This window comes from Montipora capricornis, chromosome 11 (assembly GCF_036669925.1).
Source record: "Montipora capricornis isolate CH-2021 chromosome 11, ASM3666992v2, whole genome shotgun sequence".
Classification (NCBI taxonomy): domain Eukaryota; kingdom Metazoa; phylum Cnidaria; class Anthozoa; order Scleractinia; family Acroporidae; genus Montipora; species Montipora capricornis.
In genome coordinates, this window is record NC_090893.1 from 27,891,173 (window position 1) to 27,916,172 (window position 25,000).

The 25,000-nt window shown below is 37.7% G+C and overlaps 1 protein-coding gene and 1 pseudogene across 1 annotated transcript; both read left to right on the forward strand.

Annotated features, from left to right (window-relative positions):
• LOC138023295 (lactadherin-like) overlaps positions 1-3,426 on the forward strand; it is a 28,114-nt pseudogene extending 24,688 nt beyond the window's left edge.
• A 128-nt stretch (positions 3,427-3,554) lies between these two features.
• Positions 3,555-20,130, forward strand: LOC138023296 (uncharacterized). The gene is made up of 15 exons (XM_068870311.1): positions 3,555-3,702; positions 4,054-4,382; positions 4,836-4,977; positions 6,863-7,191; positions 7,645-7,786; positions 9,663-9,991; positions 10,446-10,587; positions 12,464-12,792; positions 13,250-13,391; positions 15,274-15,602; positions 16,057-16,198; positions 18,084-18,412; positions 18,867-19,008; positions 19,468-19,487; positions 19,978-20,130. The coding sequence occupies exons 1-15, from the start codon at positions 3,555-3,557 to the stop codon at positions 20,128-20,130; spliced, it is 3,147 nt and encodes a 1,048-aa protein (XP_068726412.1).
• The last annotated feature ends 4,870 nt before the right edge of the window (positions 20,131-25,000 follow it).

A 25,000-nucleotide genomic window follows, 5' to 3' on the forward strand; every position in this document is an offset into this window, starting at 1 on the left:
AAAGGAGTTACACAGACACTCAGCTGCAATTGCCAGAGTGCCCTAGCTGTGCAAATTAGTGTGATGACATCAATGAGTGCCTCTTCAGAGTGACATCTAAATCCCGTAGCCTTACAGGGTAGACAATTTTGTTTGAATCGACTACCAAAGCAGATTCCTGATCGGCAAGGAGATATGTAAGGTGGCAATCAGTGGTTGCAGATTTTATTGCCAGTATATTTGAGACTAAGAGTGACACGCATTGCGTCCCAAGGTAGACATGATCACCCGCGGTGGGTAACAATGTAAAAGCTGCAGTACATTGCCGATGACAACACATTCTTCTACTAATGTGTCTTTATTGTTCAAAAGATAAAATTACATATCTTATGATACATTCAAATATAATAATAATAATAATAATAATAATAATAATAATAATAATAATAATAATGGGCTATTTACAAAAGCATGCCTCTAAATAAGATTAATATATAAATAGAAATAAATGCAAAAAGTACACTATTTACAAAGCTACATTATACTTAATGTCCAAACAGTACCGACAGCCCATGAATACAGGCATTTGAATGTTTCCTGATTTCTCTTCTTGTTTTAGGCCCTTGTGCAAGTCTGAATAAGGTTTAAAAGCCAGAGTTTGCGTCATTAACATGCTGTTGCATAAAGAACTGATCTTAGGAACCTAGGACACATTCCGCTCGGGGAAATATCCCTCTCTATAACTAAAAATTTTGAGGCTCAAAGTTCCTAATGCAATGTTTCTTTTAAATGGGTGTCTACAACAACAACAACAACAAAAACCGACAAGACCAATCCAAACCAAAACAAAGCCTACCTGCTCATTTATTGCATGTAAAGATGACGTTAAAGGTGGCACTTGGACAAACAATGTTCATTTGATCAGTAGGAAAAAGCTTTAAGGAAAAATAGGAAAACTGTTCGCTCTTTAAGTCATTTTGATTTTAGTTGGAACTGGCGACTTTAATTCAGTTTATTTCCATGATCTAAATATTTTCAAAATAAAATAATCACTTCTTTTGCTTAGTTGCTGTAAAGAGAGAGAAGTTAATTCCATTTAATGAACAATGTAAGCTTTCCACTATTCGTGTGCTGATTATGTGTTGATACATATTATTTTTAAAACTAGTGGCATTCTTACTAAGGTTGTTGGGAAGTGGCTCAGTTATTGTTAACGAATGTGAACATGCAAAGAGGGCTTCTGACCGCAACATTTTATTTCAATTTAAAAACCAGAATGTCAACAACCTCTTGGCATAGAATTTGGTGCAATCAAAGACGCGCAAATACAAGCGTCTTCTGAGTGGGATCTAAATCACGCCGCCATCCAGGGAAGACTAAACTTCCAAAAGTCAGGAATAAAGCAAGGTGCCTGGTCTGCAAAGAAAAACGATAAGAATCAATGGTTGCAGATTGATCTACGAACTTTTTACTATGAAGTGAGAGCTGTAGCTTCACAAGGAAGGAATCAGAATAACCAGTGGGTTACAAAGTACAAACTGCAATACAGTAACGGTGGAGTTAACTTCCGATACTACAAGGAACAAGGACAGACCGTTGACAAGGTAACATGTGACGATAGGCAATTCGTCATGACCTGCTTTGAAGAAATCCACAGTTGCGGTTTTCTTTAATCAAGCTCTATAGTTCGTCTACAAGACAGGCGGACAAGTCCGACAGTGGAAACAATCTATCTTTGCCCTTTTCTATCAATTTCAGAACTTGTTCTTTGAATAAAAAAAATTCTTAAGGTCCCTGCATGGCGTTCTTACCGTGCCGGGAGGATGTTTCCGTTGCCCATTTAAACAATTCTACTAAAGACATTTTCCTTCATTTTTCAAATCTCCCAGTCAAACGTTTACTTATTATTGATTGGATGTCGTGTGTACATTATCATCACGCGGTGGACTTTCTTGCTTGTTATCCCTCATTGGTTGTGCTGTGGATCATGAACTCTTTAGCCAATAAACAAAAATTGTCTCTCTTCGCATCACCAATTGTCTTCTTTTTTCCATTTAGGAATTTACTGCAAACAGCGATCAAGATTCAATCATCTACCACAAATTAAACCCACCAATCCAAGCGCGTTACATCCGATTCCGACCCGTCACTTGGCACAGCCACATATCAATGAGAGTGGAAGTCTATGGCTGCAAACAAGGTAGTCATGATATAATGTTTTTTCACTTTTTTCATCCCGTCTACAATAAACCAAATTAAAAGATGAATTAATCCGAACTTAAGTAGAATTAAATTTATCCCTCAAAAATTGTTTAAGGGTCACTTTAAAAAAAGAAAAAAGGCAGTTATCTAGAAAGCTGAACATTTTGGTGTTAGAAAAGGTAGTGGTGAATGTTTATTTGCGAAGATTAGCTAAAGATGAGCATTGTCCCACCACTTGACATCCATGGTGTCGTAGTTTAAAATACAGTTTTTAGCCGCTGTAATTCCCCTTTATGCTTTCCCGTATACCCTGAACCTGGTTTTGATCATCTTTTTAAATGGCCTTAGTGCAGGCAAAGTTAATGGAAAAACCTCCAAAGTAAAAGTTTAAATAAAGTAGATTACGAACATGGTTAAGGCGCGAAACGTTTTTAAATACTACTATATCGCTTCTCTTTTATTTACGAAATGAAATAAGCTATATGGTTAGCTATCTACGCAGTAACCTTAGTTAAAAAGTCTTAACTTTTAAGCTGAAAACAAGCACGTGGGTAGCAACCTCCTGCAACTTCGGTTAAGGCTAAGGCGATTGGATTTCAGGCGTAGTCTGCCTGTGGCATCCCACGTAAAGGCAAAGGAGTTACACAGACACTCAGCTGCAATTGCCAGAGTGCCCTAGCTGTGCAAATTAGTGTGATGACATCAATGAGTGCCTCTTCAGAGTGACATCTAAATCCCGTAGCCTTACAGGGTAGACAAATATGTTTGAATCGACTACCAAAGCAGATTCGTGATCGGCAAGGACATATGTAAGGTGGCAATCAGTGGTTGCAGATTTTATTGCCAGTATATTCGAGACTAAGAGTGACACGCATTGCGTCCCAAGGTAGACATGATCACCCGCGGTGGGTAACAATGTACAAGCTGCAGTACATTGCCGATGACAACACATTCTTCTACTAATGTATCTTTATTGTTCAAAAGATAAAATTACATATCTTATGTTACATTCAAATATAATAATAATAATAATAATAATAATAATTATAATGGGCTATTTACATAAGCATGCCTCTAAATAAGATTAATATATAAATAGAAATAAATGCAAAAAGTACACTATTTACAAAGCTACATTATACTTAATGTCCAAACAGTACCGACAGCCCATGAATACAGGCATTTGTATGTTTCCTGATTTCTCTTCTTGTTTTAGGCCCTTGTGCAAGTCTGAATAAGGTTTAAAAGCCAGAGTTTGCGTCATTAACATGCTGTTGCATAAAGAACTGATCTTAGGAACCTAGGACACATTCCGCTTGGGGAAATTCCCCTCTCTATAACTAAAAATTTTGAGGCTCAAAGTTCCTAATGCAATGTTTCTTTTAAATGGGTGTCTACAACAACAACAACAACAAAAACCGACAAGACCAATCCAAACCAAAAGAAAGCCTACCTGCTCATTTATTGCATGTAAAGATGACGTTAAAGGTGGCACTTGGGCAAACAATGTTCATTTGATCAGTAGGAAAAAGCTTTAAGGAAAAATAGGAAAACTGTTCGCTCTTTAAGTCATTTTGATTTTAGTTGGAACTGGCGACTTTAATTCAGTTTATTTCCATGATCTAAATATTTTCAAAATAAAATAATCACTTCTTTTGCTTAGTTGCTGTAAAGAGAGAGAAGTTAATTCCATTTAATGAACAATGTAAGCTTTCCACTATTCGTGTGCTGATTATGTGTTGATACATATTATTTTTAAAACTAGTGGCATTCTTACTAAGGTTGTTGGGAAGTGGCTCTGTTATTGTTAACGAATGTGAACATGCAAAGAGGGCTTCTGACCGCAACATTTTATTTCAATTTAAAAACCAGAATGTCAACAACCTCTTGGCATAGAATTTGGTGCAATCAAAGACGCGCAAATACAAGCGTCTTCTGAGTGGGATCTAAATCACGCCGCCATCCAGGGAAGACTTAACTTCCAAAAGTCAGGAATAAAGCAAGGTGCCTGGTCTGCAAAGAAAAACGATAAGAATCAATGGTTGCAGATTGATCTACGAACTTTTTACTATGAAGTGAGAGCTGTAGCTTCACAAGGAAGGAATCAGAATAACCAGTGGGTTACAAAGTACAAACTGCAATACAGTAACGGTGGAGTTAACTTCCGATACTACAAGGAACAAGGACAGACCGTTGACAAGGTAACATGTGACGATAGGCAATTCGTCATGACCTTCTTTGAAGAAATCCACAGTTGCGGTTTTCGTTAATCAAGCTCTATAGTTCGTCTACAAGACAGGCGGACAAGTCCGACAGTGGAAACAATCTATCTTTGCCCTTTTCTATCAATTTCAGAACTTGTTCTTTGAATAAAAAAAATTCTTAAGGTCCCTGCATGGCGTTCTTACCGTGCCGGGTGGATGTTTCCGTTGCCCATTTAAACAATTCTACTAAAGACATTTTCCTTCATTTTTCAAATCTCCCAGTCAAACATTTACTTATTATTGATTGGATGTCGTGTGTATATTATCATCACGCGGTGGACTTTCTTGCTTGTATCCCTCATTGGTTGTGCTGTGGATCATGAACTCTTTAGCCAATAAACAAAAATTGTCGGTCTTCGCATCACCAATTGTCTTCTTTTTTCCATTTAGGAATTTACTGCAAACAGCGATCAAGATTCAATCATCTACCACAAATTAAACCCACCAATCCAAGCGCGTTACATCCGATTCCGACCCGTCACTTGGCACAGCCACATATCAATGAGAGTGGAAGTCTATGGCTGCAAACAAGGTAATCATGATATAATGTTTTTTCACTTTTTTCATCCCGTCTACAATAAACCAAATTAAAAGATGAATTAATCCGAACTTAAGTAGAATTACATTTATCCCTCAAAAATTGTTTAAGGGTCACTTTAAAAAAAGAAAAAAGGCAGTTATCTAGAAAGCTGAACATTTTGGTGTTAGAAAAGGTAGTGGTGAATGTTTATTTGCGAAGATTAGCTAAAGATGAGCATTGTCCCACCACTTGACATCCATGGTGTCGTAGTTTAAAATACAGCTTTTAGCCGCTGTGATTCCCCTTTATGCTTTCCCGTATACCCTGAACCTGATTTTTGATCATCTTTTTAAATGGCCTTAGTGCAGGCGAAGTTAATGGAAAAACCTCCAAAGTAAAAGTTTAAATAAAGTAGATTACGAACATGGTTGAGGTGGCGAAACGTTTTTAAATACTACTATATCGCTTCTCTTTTATTTACGAAATGAAATAAGCTATATGGTTAGCTATCTACGCAGTAACCTTAGTTAAAAAGTCTTAACTTTTAAGATGAGAACAAGCACGTGGGTAGCAACCTCCTGCAACTTCGGTTAAGGCTAAGGCGATTGGATTTCAGGCGTAGTCTGCCTGTGGCATCCCACGTAAAGGCAAAGCAGTTACACAGACACTCAGCTGCAATTGCCAGAGTGCCCTAGCTGTGCAAATTAGTGTGATGACATCAATGAGTGCCTCTTCAGAGTGACATCTAAATCCCGTAGCCTTAAAGGGTACACAATTTTGTTTGAATCGACTACCAAAGCAGATTCGTGATCGGCAAGGAGATATGTAAGGTGGCAATCAGTGGTTGCAGATTTTATTGCCAGTATATTCGAGACTGAGAGTGTCACGCGTTGCGTCCCAAGGTAGACATGATCACCCGCGGTGGGTAACAATGTACAAGCTGCAGTACATTGCCGATGACAACACATTCTTCTACTAATGTATCTTTATTGTTCAAAAGATAAAATTACATATCTTTTGTTACATTCAAATATAATAACAATAATAATAATAATAATAATAATAATAATAATAATGGGCTATTTACATAAGCATGCCTCTAAATAAGATTAATATATAAATAGAAATAAATGCAAAAAGTACACTATTTACAAAGCTACATTATACTTAATGTCCAAACAGTACCGACAGCCCATGAATACAGGCATTTGTATGTTTCCTGATTTCTCTTCTTGTTTTAGGCCCTTGTGCAAGTCTGAATAAGGTTTAAAAGCCAGAGTTTGCGTCATTAACATGCTGTTGCATAAAGAACTGATCTTAGGAACCTAGGACACATTCCGCTCGGGGAAATTCCCCTCTCTATAACTAAAAATTTTGAGGCTCAAAGTTCCTAATGCAATGTTTCTTTTAAATGGGTGTCTACAACAACAACAACAACAAAAACCGACAAGACCAATCCAAACCAAAAGAAAGCCTACCTGCTCATTTATTGCATGTAAAGATGACGTTAAAGGTGGCACTTGGGCAAACAATGTTCATTTGATCAGTAGGAAAAAGCTTTAAGGAAAAATAGGAAAACTGTTCGCTCTTTAAGTCATTTTGATTTTAGTTGGAACTGGCGACTTTAATTCAGTTTATTTCCATGATCTAAATATTTTCAAAATAAAATAATCACTTCTTTTGCTTAGTTGCTGTAAAGAGAGAGAAGTTAATTCCATTTAATGAACAATGTAAGCTTTCCACTATTGGTGTGCTGATTATGTGTTGATACATATTATTTTTAAAACTAGTGGCATTCTTACTAAGGTTGTTGGGAAGTGGCTCTGTTATTGTTAACGAATGTGAACATGCAAAGAGGGCTTCTGAACGCAACATTTTATTTCAATTTAAAAACCAGAATGTCAACAACCTCTTGGCATAGAATTTGGTGCAATCAAAGACGCGCAAATACAAGCGTCTTCTGAGTGGGATCTAAATCACGCCGCCATCCAGGGAAGACTTAACTTCCAAAAGTCAGGAATAAAGCAAGGTGCCTGGTCTGCAAAGAAAAACGATAAGAATCAATGGTTGCAGATTGATCTACGAACTTTTTACTATGAAGTGAGAGCTGTAGCTTCACAAGGAAGGAATCAGAATAACCAGTGGGTTACAAAGTACAAACTGCAATACAGTAACGGTGGAGTTAACTTCCGATACTACAAGGAACAAGGACAGATCGTTGACAAGGTAACATGTGACGATAGGCAATTCGTCATGACCTGCTTTGAAGAAATCCACAGTTGCGGTTTTCTTTAATCAAGCTCTATAGTTCGTCTACAAGACAGGCGGACAAGTCCGACAGTGGAAACAATCTATCTTTGCCCTTTTCTATCAATTTCAGAACTTGTTCTTTAAATAAAAAAAATTCTTAATGTCCCTGCATGGCGTTCTTACCGTGCCGGGTGGATGTTTCCGTTGCCCATTTAAACAATTCTACTAAAGACATTTTCCTTCATTTTTCAAATCTCCCAGTCAAACGTTTACTTATTATTGATTGGATGTCGTGTGTACATTATCATCACGCGGTGGACTTTCTTGCTTGTATCCCTCATTGGTTGTGCTGTGGATCATGAACTCTTTAGCCAATAAACAAGAATTGTCGGTCTTCGCATCACCAATTGTCTTCTTTTTTCCATTTAGGAATTTACTGCAAACAGCGATCAAGATTCAATCATCTACCACAAATTAAACCCACCAATCCAAGCGCGTTACATCCCATTCCGACCCGTCACTTGGCACAGCCACATATCAATGAGAGTGGAAGTCTATGGCTGCAAACAAGGTAATCATGATATAATGTTTTTTCACTTTTTTCATCCCGTCTACAATAAACCAAATTAAAAGATGAATTAATCCGAACTTAAGTAGAATTACATTTATCCCTCAAAAATTGTTTAAGGGTCACTTTAAAAAAAGAAAAAAGGCAGTTATCTAGAAAGCTGAACATTTTGGTGTTAGAAAAGGTAGTGGTGAATGTTTATTTGCGAAGATTAGCTAAAGATGAGCATTGTCCCACCACTTGACATCCATGGTGTCGTAGTTTAAAATACAGCTTTTAGCCGCTGTGATTCCCCTTTATGCTTTCCCGTATACCCTGAACCTGATTTTTGATCATCTTTTTAAATGGCCTTAGTGCAGGCGAAGTTAATGGAAAAACCTCCAAAGTAAAAGTTTAAATAAAGTAGATTACGAACATGGTTGAGGTGGCGAAACGTTTTTAAATACTACTATATCGCTTCTCTTTTATTTACGAAATGAAATAAGCTATATGGTTAGCTATCTACGCAGTAACCTTAGTTAAAAAGTCTTAACTTTTAAGATGAGAACAAGCACGTGGGTAGCAACCTCCTGCAACTTCGGTTAAGGCTAAGGCGATTGGATTTCAGGCGTAGTCTGCCTGTGGCATCCCACGTAAAGGCAAAGCAGTTACACAGACACTCAGCTGCAATTGCCAGAGTGCCCTAGCTGTGCAAATTAGTGTGATGACATCAATGAGTGCCTCTTCAGAGTGACATCTAAATCCCGTAGCCTTACAGGGTAGACAATTTTGTTTGAATCGACTACCAAAGCAGATTCGTGATCGGCAAGGAGATATGTAATGTGGCAATCAGTGGTTGCAGATTTTATTGCCAGTATATTCGAGACTAAGAGTGACACGCGTTGCGTCCCAAGGTAGACATGATCACCCGCGGTGGGTAACAATGTACAAGCTGCAGTACATTGCCGATGACAACAGATTCTATTAATGTGTCTTTATTGTTCAAAACTTAAAATTACATATCTTATGTTACATTCAAATATAATAATAATAATAATAATAATAATAATAATAATAATGGGCTATTTACATAAGCATGCCTCTAAATAAGATTAATATATGAATAGGAATAAATGCAAAAAGTACACTATTTACAAAGCTACATTATACTTAATGTCCAAACAGTACCGACAGCCTATGAATACAGGCATTTGTTTGTTTCCTGATTTCTCTTCTTGTTTTAGGCCCTTGTGCAAGTCTGAATAAGGTTTAAAAGCCAGAGTTTGCGTCATTAACATGCTGTTGCATAAAGAACTGATCTTAGGAACCTAGGACACATTCCGCTCGGGGAAATTCCCCTCTCTATAACTAAAAATTTTGAGGCTCAAAGTTCCTAATGCAATGTTTCTTTTAAATGGGTGTCTACAACAACAACAACAACAAAAACCGACAAGACCAATCCAAACCAAAAGAAAGCCTACCTGCTCATTTATTGCATGTAAAGATGACGTTAAAGGTGGCACTTGGGCAAACAATGTTCATTTGATCAGTAGGAAAAAGCTTTAAGGAAAAATAGGAAAACTGTTCGCTCTTTAAGTCATTTTGATTTTAGTTGGAACTGGCGACTTTAATTCAGTTTATTTCCATGATCTAAATATTTTCAAAATAAAATAATCACTTCTTTTGCTTAGTTGCTGTAAAGAGAGAGAAGTTAATTCCATTTAATGAACAATGTAAGCTTTCCACTATTGGTGTGCTGATTATGTGTTGATACATATTATTTTTAAAACTAGTGGCATTCTTACTAAGGTTGTTGGGAAGTGGCTCAGTTATTGTTAACGAATGTGAACATGCAAAGAGGGCTTCTGACCGCAACATTTTATTTCAATTTAAAAACCAGAATGTCAACAACCTCTTGGCATAGAATTTGGTGCAATCAAAGACGCGCAAATACAAGCGTCTTCTGAGTGGGATCTAAATCACGCCGCCATCCAGGGAAGACTTAACTTCCAAAAGTCAGGAATAAAGCAAGGTGCCTGGTCTGCAAAGAAAAACGATAAGAATCAATGGTTGCAGATTGATCTACGAACTTTTTACTATGAAGTGAGAGCTGTAGCTTCACAAGGAAGGAATCAGAATAACCAGTGGGTTACAAAGTACAAACTGCAATACAGTAACGGTGGAGTTAACTTCCGATACTACAAGGAACAAGGACAGACCGTTGACAAGGTAACATGTGACGATAGGCAATTCGTCATGACCTGCTTTGAAGAAATCCACAGTTGCGGTTTTCTTTAATCAAGCTCTATAGTTCGTCTACAAGACAGGCGGACAAGTCCGACAGTGGAAACAATCTATCTTTGCCCTTTTCTATCAATTTCAGAACTTGTTCTTTGAATAAAAAAAATTCTTAAGGTCCCTGCATGGCGTTCTTACCGTGCCGGGTGGATGTTTCCGTTGCCCATTTAAACAATTCTACTAAAGACATTTTCCTTCATTTTTCAAATCTCCCAGTCAAACGTTTATTTATTATTGATTGGATGTCGTGTGTACATTATCATCACGCGGTGGACTTTCTTGCTTGTTATCCCTCATTGGTTGTGCTGTGGATCATGAACTCTTTAGCCAATAAACAAGAATTGTCGGTCTTCGCATCACCAATTGTCTTCTTTTTTCCATTTAGGAATTTACCGCAAACAGCGATCAAGATTCAATCATCTACCACAAATTAAACCCACCAATCCAAGCGCGTTACATCCGATTCCGACCCGTCACTTGGCACAGCCACATATCAATGAGAGTGGAAGTCTATGGCTGCAAACAAGGTAATCATGATATAATGTTTTTTCACTTTTTTCATCCCGTCTACAATAAACCAAATTAAAAGATGAATTAATCCGAACTTAAGTAGAATTACATTTATCCCTCAATAATTGTTTAAGGGTCACTTTAAAAAAAGAAAAAAGGCAGTTATCTAGAAAGCTGAACATTTTGGTGTTAGAAAAGGTAGTGGTGAATGTTTATTTGCGAAGATTAGCTAAAGATGAGCATTGTCCCACCACTTGACATCCATGGTGTCGTAGTTTAAAATACAGCTTTTAGCCGCTGTGATTCCCCTTTATGCTTTCCCGTATACCCTGAACCTGATTTTTGATCATCTTTTTAAATGGCCTTAGTGCAGGCGAAGTTAATGGAAAAACCTCCAAAGTAAAAGTTTAAATAAAGTAGATTACGAACATGGTTGAGGTGGCGAAACGTTTTTAAATACTACTATATCGCTTCTCTTTTATTTACGAAATGAAATAAGCTATATGGTTAGCTATCTACGCAGTAACCTTAGTTAAAAAGTCTTAACTTTTAAGATGAGAACAAGCACGTGGGTAGCAACCTCCTGCAACTTCGGTTAAGGCTAAGGCGATTGGATTTCAGGCGTAGTCTGCCTGTGGCATCCCACGTAAAGGCAAAGCAGTTACACAGACACTCAGCTGCAATTGCCAGAGTGCCCTAGCTGTGCAAATTAGTGTGATGACATCAATGAGTGCCTCTTCAGAGTGACATCTAAATCCCGTAGCCTTAAAGGGTAGACAATTTTGTTTGAATCGACTACCAAAGCAGATTCGTGATCGGCAAGGAGATATGTAAGGTGGCAATCAGTGGTTGCAGATTTTATTGCCAGTATATTCGAGACTAAGAGTGTCACGCGTTGCGTCCCAAGGTAGACATGATCACCCGCGGTGGGTAACAATGTACAAGCTGCAGTACATTGCCGATGACAACACATTCTTCTACTAATGTATATTTATTGTTCAAAAGATAAAATTACATATCTTATGTTACATTCAAATATAATAATAATAATAATAATAATAATAATAATAATGGGCTATTTACATAAGCATGCCTCTAAATAAGATTAATATATAAATAGAAATAAATGCAAAAAGTACACTATTTACAAAGCTACATTATACTTAATGTCCAAACAGTACCGACAGCCCATGAATACAGGCATTTGTATGTTTCCTGATTTCTCTTCTTGTTTTAGGCCCTTGTGCAAGTCTGAATAAGGTTTAAAAGCCAGAGTTTGCGTCATTAACATGCTGTTGCATAAAGAACTGATCTTAGGAACCTAGGACACATTCCGCTCGGAGAAATTCCCCTCTCTATAACTAAAAATTTTGAGGCTCAAAGTTCCTAATGCAATGTTTCTTTTAAATGGGTGTCTACAACAACAACAACAACAAAAACCGACAAGACCAATCCAAACCAAAAGAAAGCCTACCTGCTCATTTACTGCATGTAAAGATGACGTTAAAGGTGGCACTTGGGCAAACAATGTTGATTTGATCAGTAGGAAAAAGCTTTAAGGAAAAATAGGAAAACTGTTCGCTCTTTAAGTCATTTTGATTTTAGTTGGAACTGGCGACTTTAATTCAGTTTATTTCCATGATCTAAATATTTTCAAAATAAAATAATCACTTCTTTTGCTTAGTTGCTGTAAAGAGAGAGAAGTTAATTCCATTTAATGAACAATGTAAGCTTTCCACTATTCGTGTGCTGATTATGTGTTGATACATATTATTTTTAAAACTAGTGGCATTCTTACTAAGGTTGTTGGGAAGTGGCTCAGTTATTGCTAACGAATGTGAACATGCAAAGAGGGCTTCTGACCGCAACATTTTATTTCAATTTAAAAACCAGAATGTCAACAACCTCTTGGCATAGAATTTGGTGCAATCAAAGACGCGCAAATACAAGCGTCTTCTGAGTGGGATCTAAATCACGCCGCCATCCAGGGAAGACTTAACTTCCAAAAGTCAGGAATAAAGCAAGGTGCCTGGTCTGCAAAGAAAAACGATAAGAATCAATGGTTGCAGATTGATCTACGAACTTTTTACTATGAAGTGAGAGCTGTAGCTTCACAAGGAAGGAATCAGAATAACCAGTGGGTTACAAAGTACAAACTGCAATACAGTAACGGTGGAGTTAACTTCCGATACTACAAGGAACAAGGACAGACCGTTGACAAGGTAACATGTGACGATAGGCAATTCGTCATGACCTGCTTTGAAGAAATCCACAGTTGCGGTTTTCTTTAATCAAGCTCTATAGTTCGTCTACAAGACAGGCGGACAAGTCCGACAGTGGAAACAATCTATCTTTGCCCTTTTCTATCAATTTCAGAACTTGTTCTTTGAATAAAAAAAATTCTTAAGGTCCCTGCATGGCGTTCTTACCGTGCCGGGTGGATGTTTCCGTTGCCCATTTAAACAATTCTACTAAAGACATTTTCCTTCATTTTTCAAATCTCCCAGTCAAACGTTTATTTAATATTAATGATTGGATGTCGTGTGTACATTATCATCACGCGGTGGACTTTCTTGCTTGTTATCCCTCATTGGTTGTGCTGTGGATCATGAACTCTTTAGCCAATAAACAAGAATTGTCGGTCTTCGCATCACCAATTGTCTTCTTTTTTCCATTTAGGAATTTACCGCAAACAGCGATCAAGATTCAATCATCTACCACAAATTAAACCCACCAATCCAAGCGCGTTACATCCGATTCCGACCCGTCACTTGGCACAGCCACATATCAATGAGAGTGGAAGTCTATGGCTGCAAACAAGGTAATCATGATATAATGTTTTTTCACTTTTTTCATCCCGTCTACAATAAACCAAATTAAAAGATGAATTAATCCGAACTTAAGTAGAATTACATTTATCCCTCAATAATTGTTTAAGGGTCACTTTAAAAAAAGAAAAAAGGCAGTTATCCAGAAAGCTGAACATTTTGGTGTTAGAAAAGGTAGTGGTGAATGTTTATTTGCGAAGATTAGCTAAAGATGAGCATTGTCCCACCACTTGACATCCATGGTGTCGTAGTTTAAAATACAGTTTTTAGCCGCTGTGATTCCCCTTTATGCTTTCCCGTATACCCTGAACCTGATTTTTGATCATCTTTTTAAATGGCCTTAGTGCAGGCGAAGTTAATGGAAAAACCTCCAAAGTAAAAGTTTAAATAAAGTAGATTACGAACATGGTTGAGGTGGCGAAACGTTTTTAAATACTACTATATCGCTTTTCTTTTATTTACGAAATGAAATAAGCTATATGGTTAGCTATCTACGCAGTAACCTTAGTTAAAAAGTCTTAACTTTTAAGATGAGAACAAGCACGTGGGTAGCAACCTCCTGCAACTTCGGTTAAGGCTAAGGCGATTGGATTTCAGGCGTAGTCTGCCTGTGGCATCCCACGTAAAGGCAAAGCAGTTACACAGACACTCAGCTGCAATTGCCAGAGTGCCCTAGCTGTGCAAATTAGTGTGATGACATCAATGAGTGCCTCTTCAGAGTGACATCTAAATCCCGTAGCCTTAAAGGGTAGACAATTTTGTTTGAATCGACTACCAAAGCAGATTCGTGATCGGCAAGGAGATATGTAAGGTGGCAATCAGTGGTTGCAGATTTTATTGCCAGTATATTCGAGACTAAGAGTGACACGCGTTGCGTCCCAAGGTAGACATGATCACCCGCGATGGGTAACAATGTACAAGCTGCAGTACATTGCCGATGACAACAGATTCTATTAATGTGTCTTTATTGTTCAAAACTTAAAATTACATATCTTATGTTACATTCAAATATAATAATAATAATAATAATAATAATAATAATAATAATAATAATGGGCTATTTACATAAGCATGCCTCTAAATAAGATTAATATATAAATAGAAATAAATGCAAAAAGTACACTATTTACAAAGCTACATTATACTTAATGTCCAAACAGTACCGACAGCCTATGAATACAGGCATTTGTTTGTTTCCTGATTTCTCTTCTTGTTTTAGGCCCTTGTGCAAGTCTGAATAAGGTTTAAAAGCCAGAGTTTGCGTCATTAACATGCTGTTGCATAAAGAACTGATCTTAGGAACCTAGGACACATTCCGCTCGGGGAAATTCCCCTCTCTATAACTAAAAATTTTGAGGCTCAAAGTTCCTAATGCAATGTTTCTTTTAAATGGGTGTCTACAACAACAACAACAACAAAAACCGACAAGACCAATCCAAACCAAAAGAAAGCCTACCTGCTCATTTATTGCATGTAAAGATGACGTTAAAGGTGGCACTTGGGCAAACAATGTTCATTTGATCAGTAGGAAAAAGCTTTAAGGAAAAATAGGAAAACTGTTCGCTCTTTAAGTCATTTTGATTTTAGTTGGAACTGGCGACTTTAATTCAGTTTATTTCCATGATCTAAATATTTTCAAAATAAAGTAATCACTTCTTTTGCTTAGTTGCTGTAAAGAGAGAGAAGTTAATTCCATTTAATGAACAATGTAAGCTTTCCACTATTGGTGTGCTGATTATGTGTTGATACATATTATTTTTAAAACTAGTGGCATTCTTACTAAGGTTGTTGGGAAGTGGCTCAGTTATTGTTAACGAATGTGAACATGCAAAGAGGGCTTCTGACCGCAACATTTTATTTCAATTTAAAAACCAGAATGTCAACAACCTCTTGGCATAGAATTTGGTGCAATCAAAGACGCGCAAATACAAGCGTCTTCTGAGTGGGATCTAAATCACGCCGCCATCCAGGGAAGACTTAACTTCCAAAAGTCAGGAATAAAGCAAGGTGCCTGGTCTGCAAAGAAAAACGATAAGAATCAATGGTTGCAGATTGATCTACGAACTTTTTACTATGAAGTGAGAGCTGTAGCTTCACAAGGAAGGAATCAGAATAACCAGTGGGTTACAAAGTACAAACTGCAATACAGTAACGGTGGAGTTAACTTCCGATACTACAAGGAACAAGGACAGACCGTTGACAAGGTAACATGTGACGATAGGCAATTCGTCATGACCTGCTTTGAAGAAATCCACAGTTGCGGTTTTCTTTAATCAAGCTCTATAGTTCGTCTACAAGACAGGCGGACAAGTCCGACAGTGGAAACAATCTATCTTTGCCCTTTTCTATCAATTTCAGAACTTGTTCTTTGAATAAAAAAAATTCTTAAGGTCCCTGCATGGCGTTCTTACCGTGCCGGGTGGATGTTTCCGTTGCCCATTTAAACAATTCTACTAAAGACATTTTCCTTCATTTTTCAAATCTCCCAGTCAAACGTTTACTTATTATTGATTGGATGTCGTGTGTACATTATCATCACGCGGTGGACTTTCTTGCTTGTTATCCCTCATTGGTTGTGCTGTGGATCATGAACTCTTTAGCCAATAAACAAGAATTGTCGGTCTTCGCATCACCAATTGTCTTCTTTTTTCCATTTAGGAATTTACCGCAAACAGCGATCAAGATTCAATCATCTACCACAAATTAAACCCACCAATCCAAGCGCGTTACATCCGATTCCGACCCGTCACTTGGCACAGCCACATATCAATGAGAGTGGAAGTCTATGGCTGCAAACAAGGTAATCATGATATAATGTTTTTTCACTTTTTTCATCCCGTCTACAATAAACCAAATTAAAAGATGAATTAATCCGAACTTAAGTAGAATTACATTTATCCCTCAAAAATTGTTTAAGGGTCACTTTAAAAAAAGAAAAAAGGCAGTTATCTAGAAAGCTGAACATTTTGGTGTTAGAAAAGGTAGTGGTGAATGTTTATTTGCGAAGATTAGCTAAAGATGAGCATTGTCCCACCACTTGACATCCATGGTGTCGTAGTTTAAAATACAGTTTTTAGCCGCTGTGATTCCCCTTTATGCTTTCCCGTATACCCTGAACCTGATTTTTGATCATCTTTTTAAATGGCCTTAGTGCAGGCGAAGTTAATGGAAAAACCTCCAAAGTAAAAGTTTAAATAAAGTAGATTACGAACATGGTTGAGGTGGCGAAACGTTTTTAAATACTACTATATAGCTTCTCTTTTATTTACGAAATGAAATAAGCTATATGGTTAGCTATCTACGCAGTAACCTTAGTTAAAAAGTCTTAACTTTTAAGATGAGAACAAGCACGTGGGTAGCAACCTCCTGCAACTTCGGTTAAGGCTAAGGCGATTGGATTTCAGGCGTAGTCTGCCTGTGGCATCCCACGTAAAGGCAAAGCAGTTACACAGACACTCAGCTGCAATTGCCAGAGTGCCCTAGCTGTGCAAATTAGTGTGAAGACATCAATGAGTGCCTCTTCAGAGTGACATCTAAATCCCGTAGCCTTAAAGGGTAGACAATTTTGTTTGAATCGACTACCAAAGCAGATTCGTGATCGGCAAGGAGATATGTAAGGTGGCAATCAGTGGTTGCAGATTTTATTGCCAGTATATTCGAGACTAAGAGTGTCACGCGTTGCGTCCCAAGGTAGACATGATCACCCGCGGTGGGTAACAATGTACAAGCTGCAGTACATTGCCGATGACAACACATTCTTCTACTAATGTATCTTTATTGTTCAAAAGATAAAATTACATATCTTATGTTACATTCAAATATAATAATAATAATAATAATAATAATAATAATAATAATAATAATGGGCTATTTACATAAGCATGCCTCTAAATAAGATTAATATATAAATAGAAATAAATGCAAAAAGTACACTATTTACAAAGCTACATTATACTTAATGTCCAAACAGTACCGACAGCCTATGAATACAGGCATTTGTATGTTTCCTGATTTCTCTTCTTGTTTTAGGCCCTTGTGCAAGTCTGAATAAGGTTTAAAAGCCAGAGTTTGCGTCATTAACATGCTGTTGCATAAAGAACTGATCTTAGGAACCTAGGACACATTCCGCTCGGAGAAATTCCCCTCTCTATAACTAAAAATTTTGAGGCTCAAAGTTCCTAATGCAATGTTTCTTTTAAATGGGTGTCTACAACAACAACAACAACAAAAACCGACAAGACCAATCCAAACCAAAAGAAAGCCTACCTGCTCATTTATTGCATGTAAAGATGACGTTAAAGGTGGCACTTGGGCAAACAATGTTCATTTGATCAGTAGGAAAAAGCTTTAAGGAAAAATAGGAAAACTGTTCGCTCTTTAAGTCATTTTGATTTTAGTTGGAACTGGCGACTTTAATTCAGTTTATTTCCATGATCTAAATATTTTCAAAATAAAATAATCACTTCTTTTGCTTAGTTGCTGTAAAGAGAGAGAAGTTAATTCCATTTAATGAACAATGTAAGCTTTCCACTATTGGTGTGCTGATTATGTGTTGATACATATTATTTTTAAAACTAGTGGCATTCTTACTAAGGTTGTTGGGAAGTGGCTCAGTTATTGTTAACGAATGTGAACATGCAAAGAGGGCTTCTGACCGCAACATTTTATTTCAATTTAAAAACCAGAATGTCAACAACCTCTTGGCATAGAATTTGGTGCAATCAAAGACGCGCAAATACAAGCGTCTTCTGAGTGGGATCTAAATCACGCCGCCATCCAGGGAAGACTTAACTTCCAAAAGTCAGGAATAAAGCAAGGTGCCTGGTCTGCAAAGAAAAACGATAAGAATCAATGGTTGCAGATTGATCTACGAACTTTTTACTATGAAGTGAGAGCTGTAGCTTCACAAGGAAGGAATCAGAATAACCAGTGGGTTACAAAGTACAAACTGCAATACAGTAACGGTGGAGTTAACTTCCGATACTACAAGGAACAAAGACAGACCGTTGACAAGGTAACATGTGACGATAGGCAATTCGTCATGACCTGCTTTGAAGAAATCCACAGTTGCGGTTTTCTTTAATCAAGCTCTATAGTTCGTCTACAAGACAGGCGGACAAGTCCGACAGTGGAAACAATCTATCTTTGCCCTTTTCTATCAATTTCAGAACTTGTTCTTTGAATAAAAAAAATTCTTAAGGTCCCTGCATGGCGTTCTTACCGTGCCGGGTGGATGTTTCCGTTGCCCATTTAAACAATTCTACTAAAGACATTTTCCTTCATTTTTCAAATCTCCCAGTCAAACGTTTACTTATTATTGATTGGATGTCGTGTGTACATTATCATCACGCGGTGGACTTTCTTGCTTGTTATCCCTCATTGGTTGTGCTGTGGATCATGAACTCTTTAGCCAATAAACAAGAATTGTCGGTCTTCGCATCACCAATTGTCTTCTTTTTTCCATTTAGGAATTTACCGCAAACAGCGATCAAGATTCAATCATCTACCACAAATTAAACCCACCAATCCAAGCGCGTTACATCCGATTCCGACCCGTCACTTGGCACAGCCACATATCAATGAGAGTGGAAGTCTATGGCTGCAAACAAGGTAATCATGATATAATGTTTTTTCACTCTTTCCATCCAGTCTACAATAAACTTAACAAATAGATTCCATGTTGCCGTGCGTCTGTTCAGTAATAGATCACAGATGACGTCAAAATGTGATCTATTACTTTACAGACCCACGGCAACATGGAATCTATTTGTTTTATATAATAAAGAATTAAACTTTATTCGCATAAAAGCTGATGGTGACGTCAATCGTGCGTCTGTCCTGTAATAGACCATAGGCAAGAACCAATCAAAATCCGTGAATAACTTGGGTTATTATATAATAAATTAATAGATGAATGAATCCGAACTTAAGTGGAATTATCCCTCAAAAATTGTTTAAGGGTCATTTTGAAAAAAGAGAAGAAATGTTCGAATTCAGCATAAAGATGACAATCTCCTAACTCTTGAGGTTGACCATTGTTTCTGCAAGGTCAAAAATTTCTTCTCCTAGACGAGGCTTTTTATCACCAGGTAATTCCATCATTTTGGAAATAGCAGCTGCTTTATTATTCATCAGGGTCACAAATTCTTGCCGATTTTGGCGCTCATTTTTTTGAAACTTAAGCACGTTTCCAACAGACCTATTTATGTTCGTGACAAATTTGCACTGAAGTTAAGCGCTCTTGAGCGGGGTTAGTATCTGGATGGGTGACCTCAAAATGTACGACTTGCCGTGCCACAAACATAGCACCGAAAATTCGTTTTTAACGCTCAAAGATGCGAACTAAGCCAGGTACATATTTTGCTTGCCTGCTTTATACAAAACAAATATTGATGAAAAAGTAAATAAATATTGATATACATTTTTTAGCAAGAGCAGAAGCAAGTTTTCAGTGTCGATCTAGAATGAAATATAATTTTTCTCTTTACTTTTAAGCTTGCCGTTCTCAAAGAAAAAGCAACTGTCCACTTTATCAAATACTTTCACGTGTGACGTTTAATACTGTGTAAATCATCGCAGGCGGGAAGTATTCCATGCAAACTAAATGTTTGCTCTCATCGTAATAACAGAATTCGCTCTCAGAATGCCAAAAAGCTGGGAAAAGTGTCGGAGTTCTATTCGCCGCAAGGGAGTTTGGATATTACTGAAGTACTGAAATACTTAGAAGGATAACCGTTGGACTCCAGAGCTGCATGAACATAATTAAGTTACCGCTTTTATCCTTCGGAGGAATTGGGTAGATTTAGGGATCTGTGCAGGAGAGTTGATGCTGTGCTGACCTTGTGTGGACTGTCGTGATGGGAATTAAAAGCTAAGTATCTGTCTGTATGGGTGGGCTTTCTGTAAACATCATAAGTTCATCAAAAACATACAGGCTAAAAAAACTCGATCCTCAACAACAAATGTATCCCCAGAGGGATTTGTTGGAATGTTTTTCAAGATGGTTGAACCAACTGAGTCACGGAAGTCTTTCGCTTCTCTTCCTTACATCAAAGGAGTAACTGAACCTTTGACACGTGTCCTCAAAAAACACGATGTCACAGTTGTAAACAAACCATTTACCACTCTACAACAACAGTTCCCAGCTCCGAAATTCCGACTTTCGATGGAATCGCAGACCAACGTCGTGTATAAAATTCCCTGTACAAGTTGTTGGTGGTGTTATATTGGGGAAACCGGCAGAGCTTTTAATACCCGAAAAAAAGAACATTCGAGAAACACCAAAACTGCGGCCAAAAGTTCTAGAATTGCCAATCACGCCTGGTCCAACAACCACGCCATTGATTTTGAAAACGCGCCAATTATTGACAAAAGCACTTTTAGAACCAGAAAAACATTAGAAGCGTGGCATACCAGAGTGACACCTAACGCAGATAACAATTCTTGCCCGTTACCTGGGCAATACAACGTTCTTTTTAACAAACATTCATAACCATTTACATTTTTATTATTTCGCAATTCACGCTTTTTATTCAAACTTTCTTATTGCTTTCTTATCATTCATTTTACCCATCGAAGACTGCAGTTCAGGCAGTCGAAAGCTCGTAGTCTTCAATCATTTTAGCCAGAGATCGTTTTTTTCTTTAATTTCAACTGTTTCATCCTGGCTGCGGCCCTTCAATATTTTTAAATAATAATTATTGCACTGAAAGTATTGATCCCATAGCCTGTACGGTTGTCTTCGAAGAATTAACTACATTTGGTTTTTCTTAATTTTGAAAATAAATAGCCCGGTTTCATTATAGTGGAATTAAGGATGGTTCCATTGAAAACTATAATTCTTGTGCACCGTACACTTTCTCGCTTCGATCGATCATTGTTTCTAGTTTTTCCAAAATGTCGTTGTGACCACTGTTCCATTATGATTTCTTTCCTTTGGTCTTTTGCTACAAGATACATGTGTTTCGCACTGCAACGGAATAAATCTTCCGAGGCATTTTGATGAAAAAATCGGGAAAATAGTTTAACTTCAAAAAGATATAATCAGCAGGTGACAAAATGATTGCGTGATGCACAGAACAAATACGCAATAACAATAGGTGGCACCGTCCTTAAGACGTGGTACTACGGCATCCCACGTAATAAAACAGATTGTGGACAAAGTCCAGGTGGCAAAACGTTTTTAAATACTACTATATCGTTTATCTTTTACCTACGACAAACGGCCAATAAGCCTACGGCGACTTTTGCATTTTTTGGTGATTTCTCTTCTTGTTTTAGGTCTTTTCATAAGTCTAAACAAGGTTTCAAGGCCAGAGTTGACGAGTTGACGTCATTGAACTGCGAAAATTGAAATACATGAGAATTGCGTTGAAGTTTGGATTTATTTCAGGCTTTCTTCGCAAGTATTTAAGTTTCTGCTCAACCGCGATGATATCTAACTCTGATGTATTTGCCAACGAGGCGGCCGACCCCAGAGGGTCGGCCGTCGAGTTGGCAAATCATAGAGCCGTACGTGAGTACAGAAGAAAAATCTCATCTCAGCGTAAGGGACCCTTTTTTGACCATATTTGGGTGTAAGTAATACCCCATATTTGGGTAGTGACGTCACGTTTTTGCATGTGTCGCTTCCACCGTGTGGTGTGTGTATTGTTTCAGCGGACGATTCAGCTAGTGAGATTGGAGGCGCTTGTAGTTGCCTTACGTGTTTGTAAATTGAATTGTAAGCAGCGGCTGATCAAGGAATAGGGTTATACCTACAAATTTCGGACAGAACGAGCGTGTTCGCTTGCGAACCAGCGTGTTCAATTGTCAATTTCGAACCAGCGTGTTCGCTTGTCAATTTTAAACCAGTGCTTTCTTTCGTCGATTGCCACGTTTTTAAAGACTTCAGATCAAAGAATTGAACAAATTACTATAACACATCTTCTTATAGCACAAAGAATTGTCCTTGAACTCCAGCGTTGCGTAATTAAAACCACTCACAACTTGGACAAAGCGGGGGTAGACAATATTGCTTGATTATTGCGTTCAATACATTTATTATCTGGTTAATCGCCGTTACAAGCCGACAACTAAATGTTGGGTTCTTTAGCTTAGCAGACATTGCTTTTCAGGGTTCATTCAATGTGAAATACAGTGCTGTTATTATTATTGTTATTATAACCTTCATCACCAAGTGCGTGAAAGTTCGAGTTGCGCTGATGAAACACATTCCCTACACGGGGCTGCCGAAAGTTTTTACGCCATCAGTGTAATAGTTGCGCTTGTGTTTATACTGATAGTTAACTTTCAGCAGACCATTTAAGTTGTCATGGTTTATGTTCACCGCAGAGTGCTTTTTCTGTCACTTATTCTTTATGGCAGCAGTTGCTCGATAATCAAACCTTCATTTTCTTGTTTTAGAGTAAATTCTCAACCAGAGACAGTGTATACCACTACAAAAGCAATTCACCTTTCTCTGGACAAAGAGTATAACGTTTTTACATTAAAATTTGGACTCAGACAGAACACTCTCAAAGTGTGTAAATAAAGTGTAATCGATGTAATATCCAAGGTTCAGTCAAAAACCTTCATACGTTTGTTGTATTTATCTTTTTTTGATTGAATCAAAAAATGAAACGAAAATTTATGCGCACATTTATTCAAACAATACTCAAACAACCAGTAAACCTATAGTAACACTTCAACATCACAAGATATTGCTTCGAACTTAAGTAATACTCCCTCAACATTTACACACTTTGAAATTATGGAATTCCTCAAATTATGCCTTCAAGACCAAGACTCTTATCAGAGTTACTTCACACTCTTCCTTTCCTACTTTCATTTTTAATAAAATAATTTTACCTCTGTGTCAAACTTTCACACATTCCAGAGACATAAAACAATTTTGCCTCGTTGGCACTTGCCGCAAGGCACAACTAGTTTTAGTATGTGTGGTGGGCGGTTGACGAAAATAACGAAAAGGGTATGCGTGTAAATCAAAGTGCATCAGTGTGTAAGGCGTCTTCAAGTGTGTCTGAACATTTGAAATCCCACCGCCTTACGTGTATGACCTTTCCCAAGAAAAATGACTCTTTTTATCCCTGGCTCTTTTCACATAGGAATCGAGTTGAGGAAAAGAAAAGGGGTTTGGAAGTTTTAAAGTGTATTAAAACTTCTTTTCTGCACGCTGTTAACAGAGGTTAATTCATACAAGTTAAATCAGGGTCCATATGCATTGGTTGACATTGACGGAAATTTATCTTTATTTCTTTAGAAGTAGAATGTGGATGAGTGTGATAGGTAACTTGCGCCCAAGGAAAAGGTGAGTCTACGAAGTGGCTCAGTTCATAACTTAATTGCATTTTCTGTCAGATAAAATATCGCTTTAAGTTTGTCTCGAAGATACCCCGTGGGGTTGTGTGCAAATTTCGAGTAGATGAATAACTGGAAACAAAAAGGGGATAAGAGATTATTAAACCCTGACCTATTGAGGACAAATTGAAAAACGCAAAACCTCCGTTACCTCTAGAATACCCTCGTACTGATGCCATCAGTATGTCGATCATTTGCCGTGGATGTCATGTTGCTTTCGATGCTCTCATTTAAAATAGTCACTGAGGTTTGTTGCTGTCAACGGAGACATGTACGTCTTCATAATTATGTAAAGTAATCCTTTGATACCAGTGACAGTAAGTACATCTTACGACTTAGCTTTGAAAGTCCTTGGAAGACAGGTTTGTTTACAGGAAGCTAAAATACTGTTCTGCAGTCGCGGGGCTTGAAGATTTTAACCGCTAAATGGCAGTGTGAAAGTAGAAGAGAGTACGTACACTCTAATTAAATAATTTACTTTGTTCTAGGTCAAGGCAAGAGGCAATTCAAAATTATAGAGAGTATACAGAGAAGCAAACGAGACTACACTGGGGAAAACGAATCAAATCGTTGGCGATGCATGTATTAAGGGAAGATAAAGAAATAAATTCCATATAAAGGAAAGTGGTTGTTTTCTTTCAAACTAATTATAGATATGGCAATAAGTCACCGTTAGGAGAAACTTGTTGCTTCGTTGACACGGTCTTGCATAAAAGGAACTTCCCCCTTGCATAGCCAATGGCGCCCCAAGCTCAGTGTGAGAAAGCCAACAAAAATATAAGGATTTGTATGGGAATCCCGATAAAAGACCTTAGAAGATAATTTTAGGAATAAATTCTCGATTACAAAGACTAAACTTATTGCCATGTTTGTCGTCCCTGCCGAAGTTTCGTTTGGGACATCAAAGCCGCCTGATGTCGCTGGCAGGGCTTCGATTGCGCGTCTAGCGGATTGAAATCAAAAAAACCGTTGCCCTTGAATTCTACGGCGCATTTGTGGCCGTCAGAATATTTTAACCAGGAATACTTGACTCAATTTGATTGGCTCAGGAGAATTGAGTGTTCAGCTTTGGTCTTTTACTATAACCATTGACAACCGAGGAACTGGTAATGGCTCAATTCGCGTCGAATCTGGAAAAAAAACCACACAGGAAAGAAGCGCCCTACAATGGAAATAAGGTTAGGCTTTTTAATTCTCCTCAGGTCGCTTATCGGGATTCCCATACAAATCCTTATATTTTTCT

Bases quoted from the DNA above. Each gene is read 5' to 3' on its own strand.
- LOC138023296 (XM_068870311.1), top strand. From the start codon at position 3,555: ATGTTTCTTTTAAATGGGTGTCTACAACAACAACAACAACAAAAACCG. The intron at 12,793-13,249 runs GTAACATGTGAC...TTTTCCATTTAG, and splicing joins AAGGACAGACCGTTGACAAG to GAATTTACCGCAAACAGCGA. The intron at 19,488-19,977 runs GTAATTCCATCA...AAATCATCGCAG, and splicing joins ACGAGGCTTTTTATCACCAG to GCGGGAAGTATTCCATGCAA.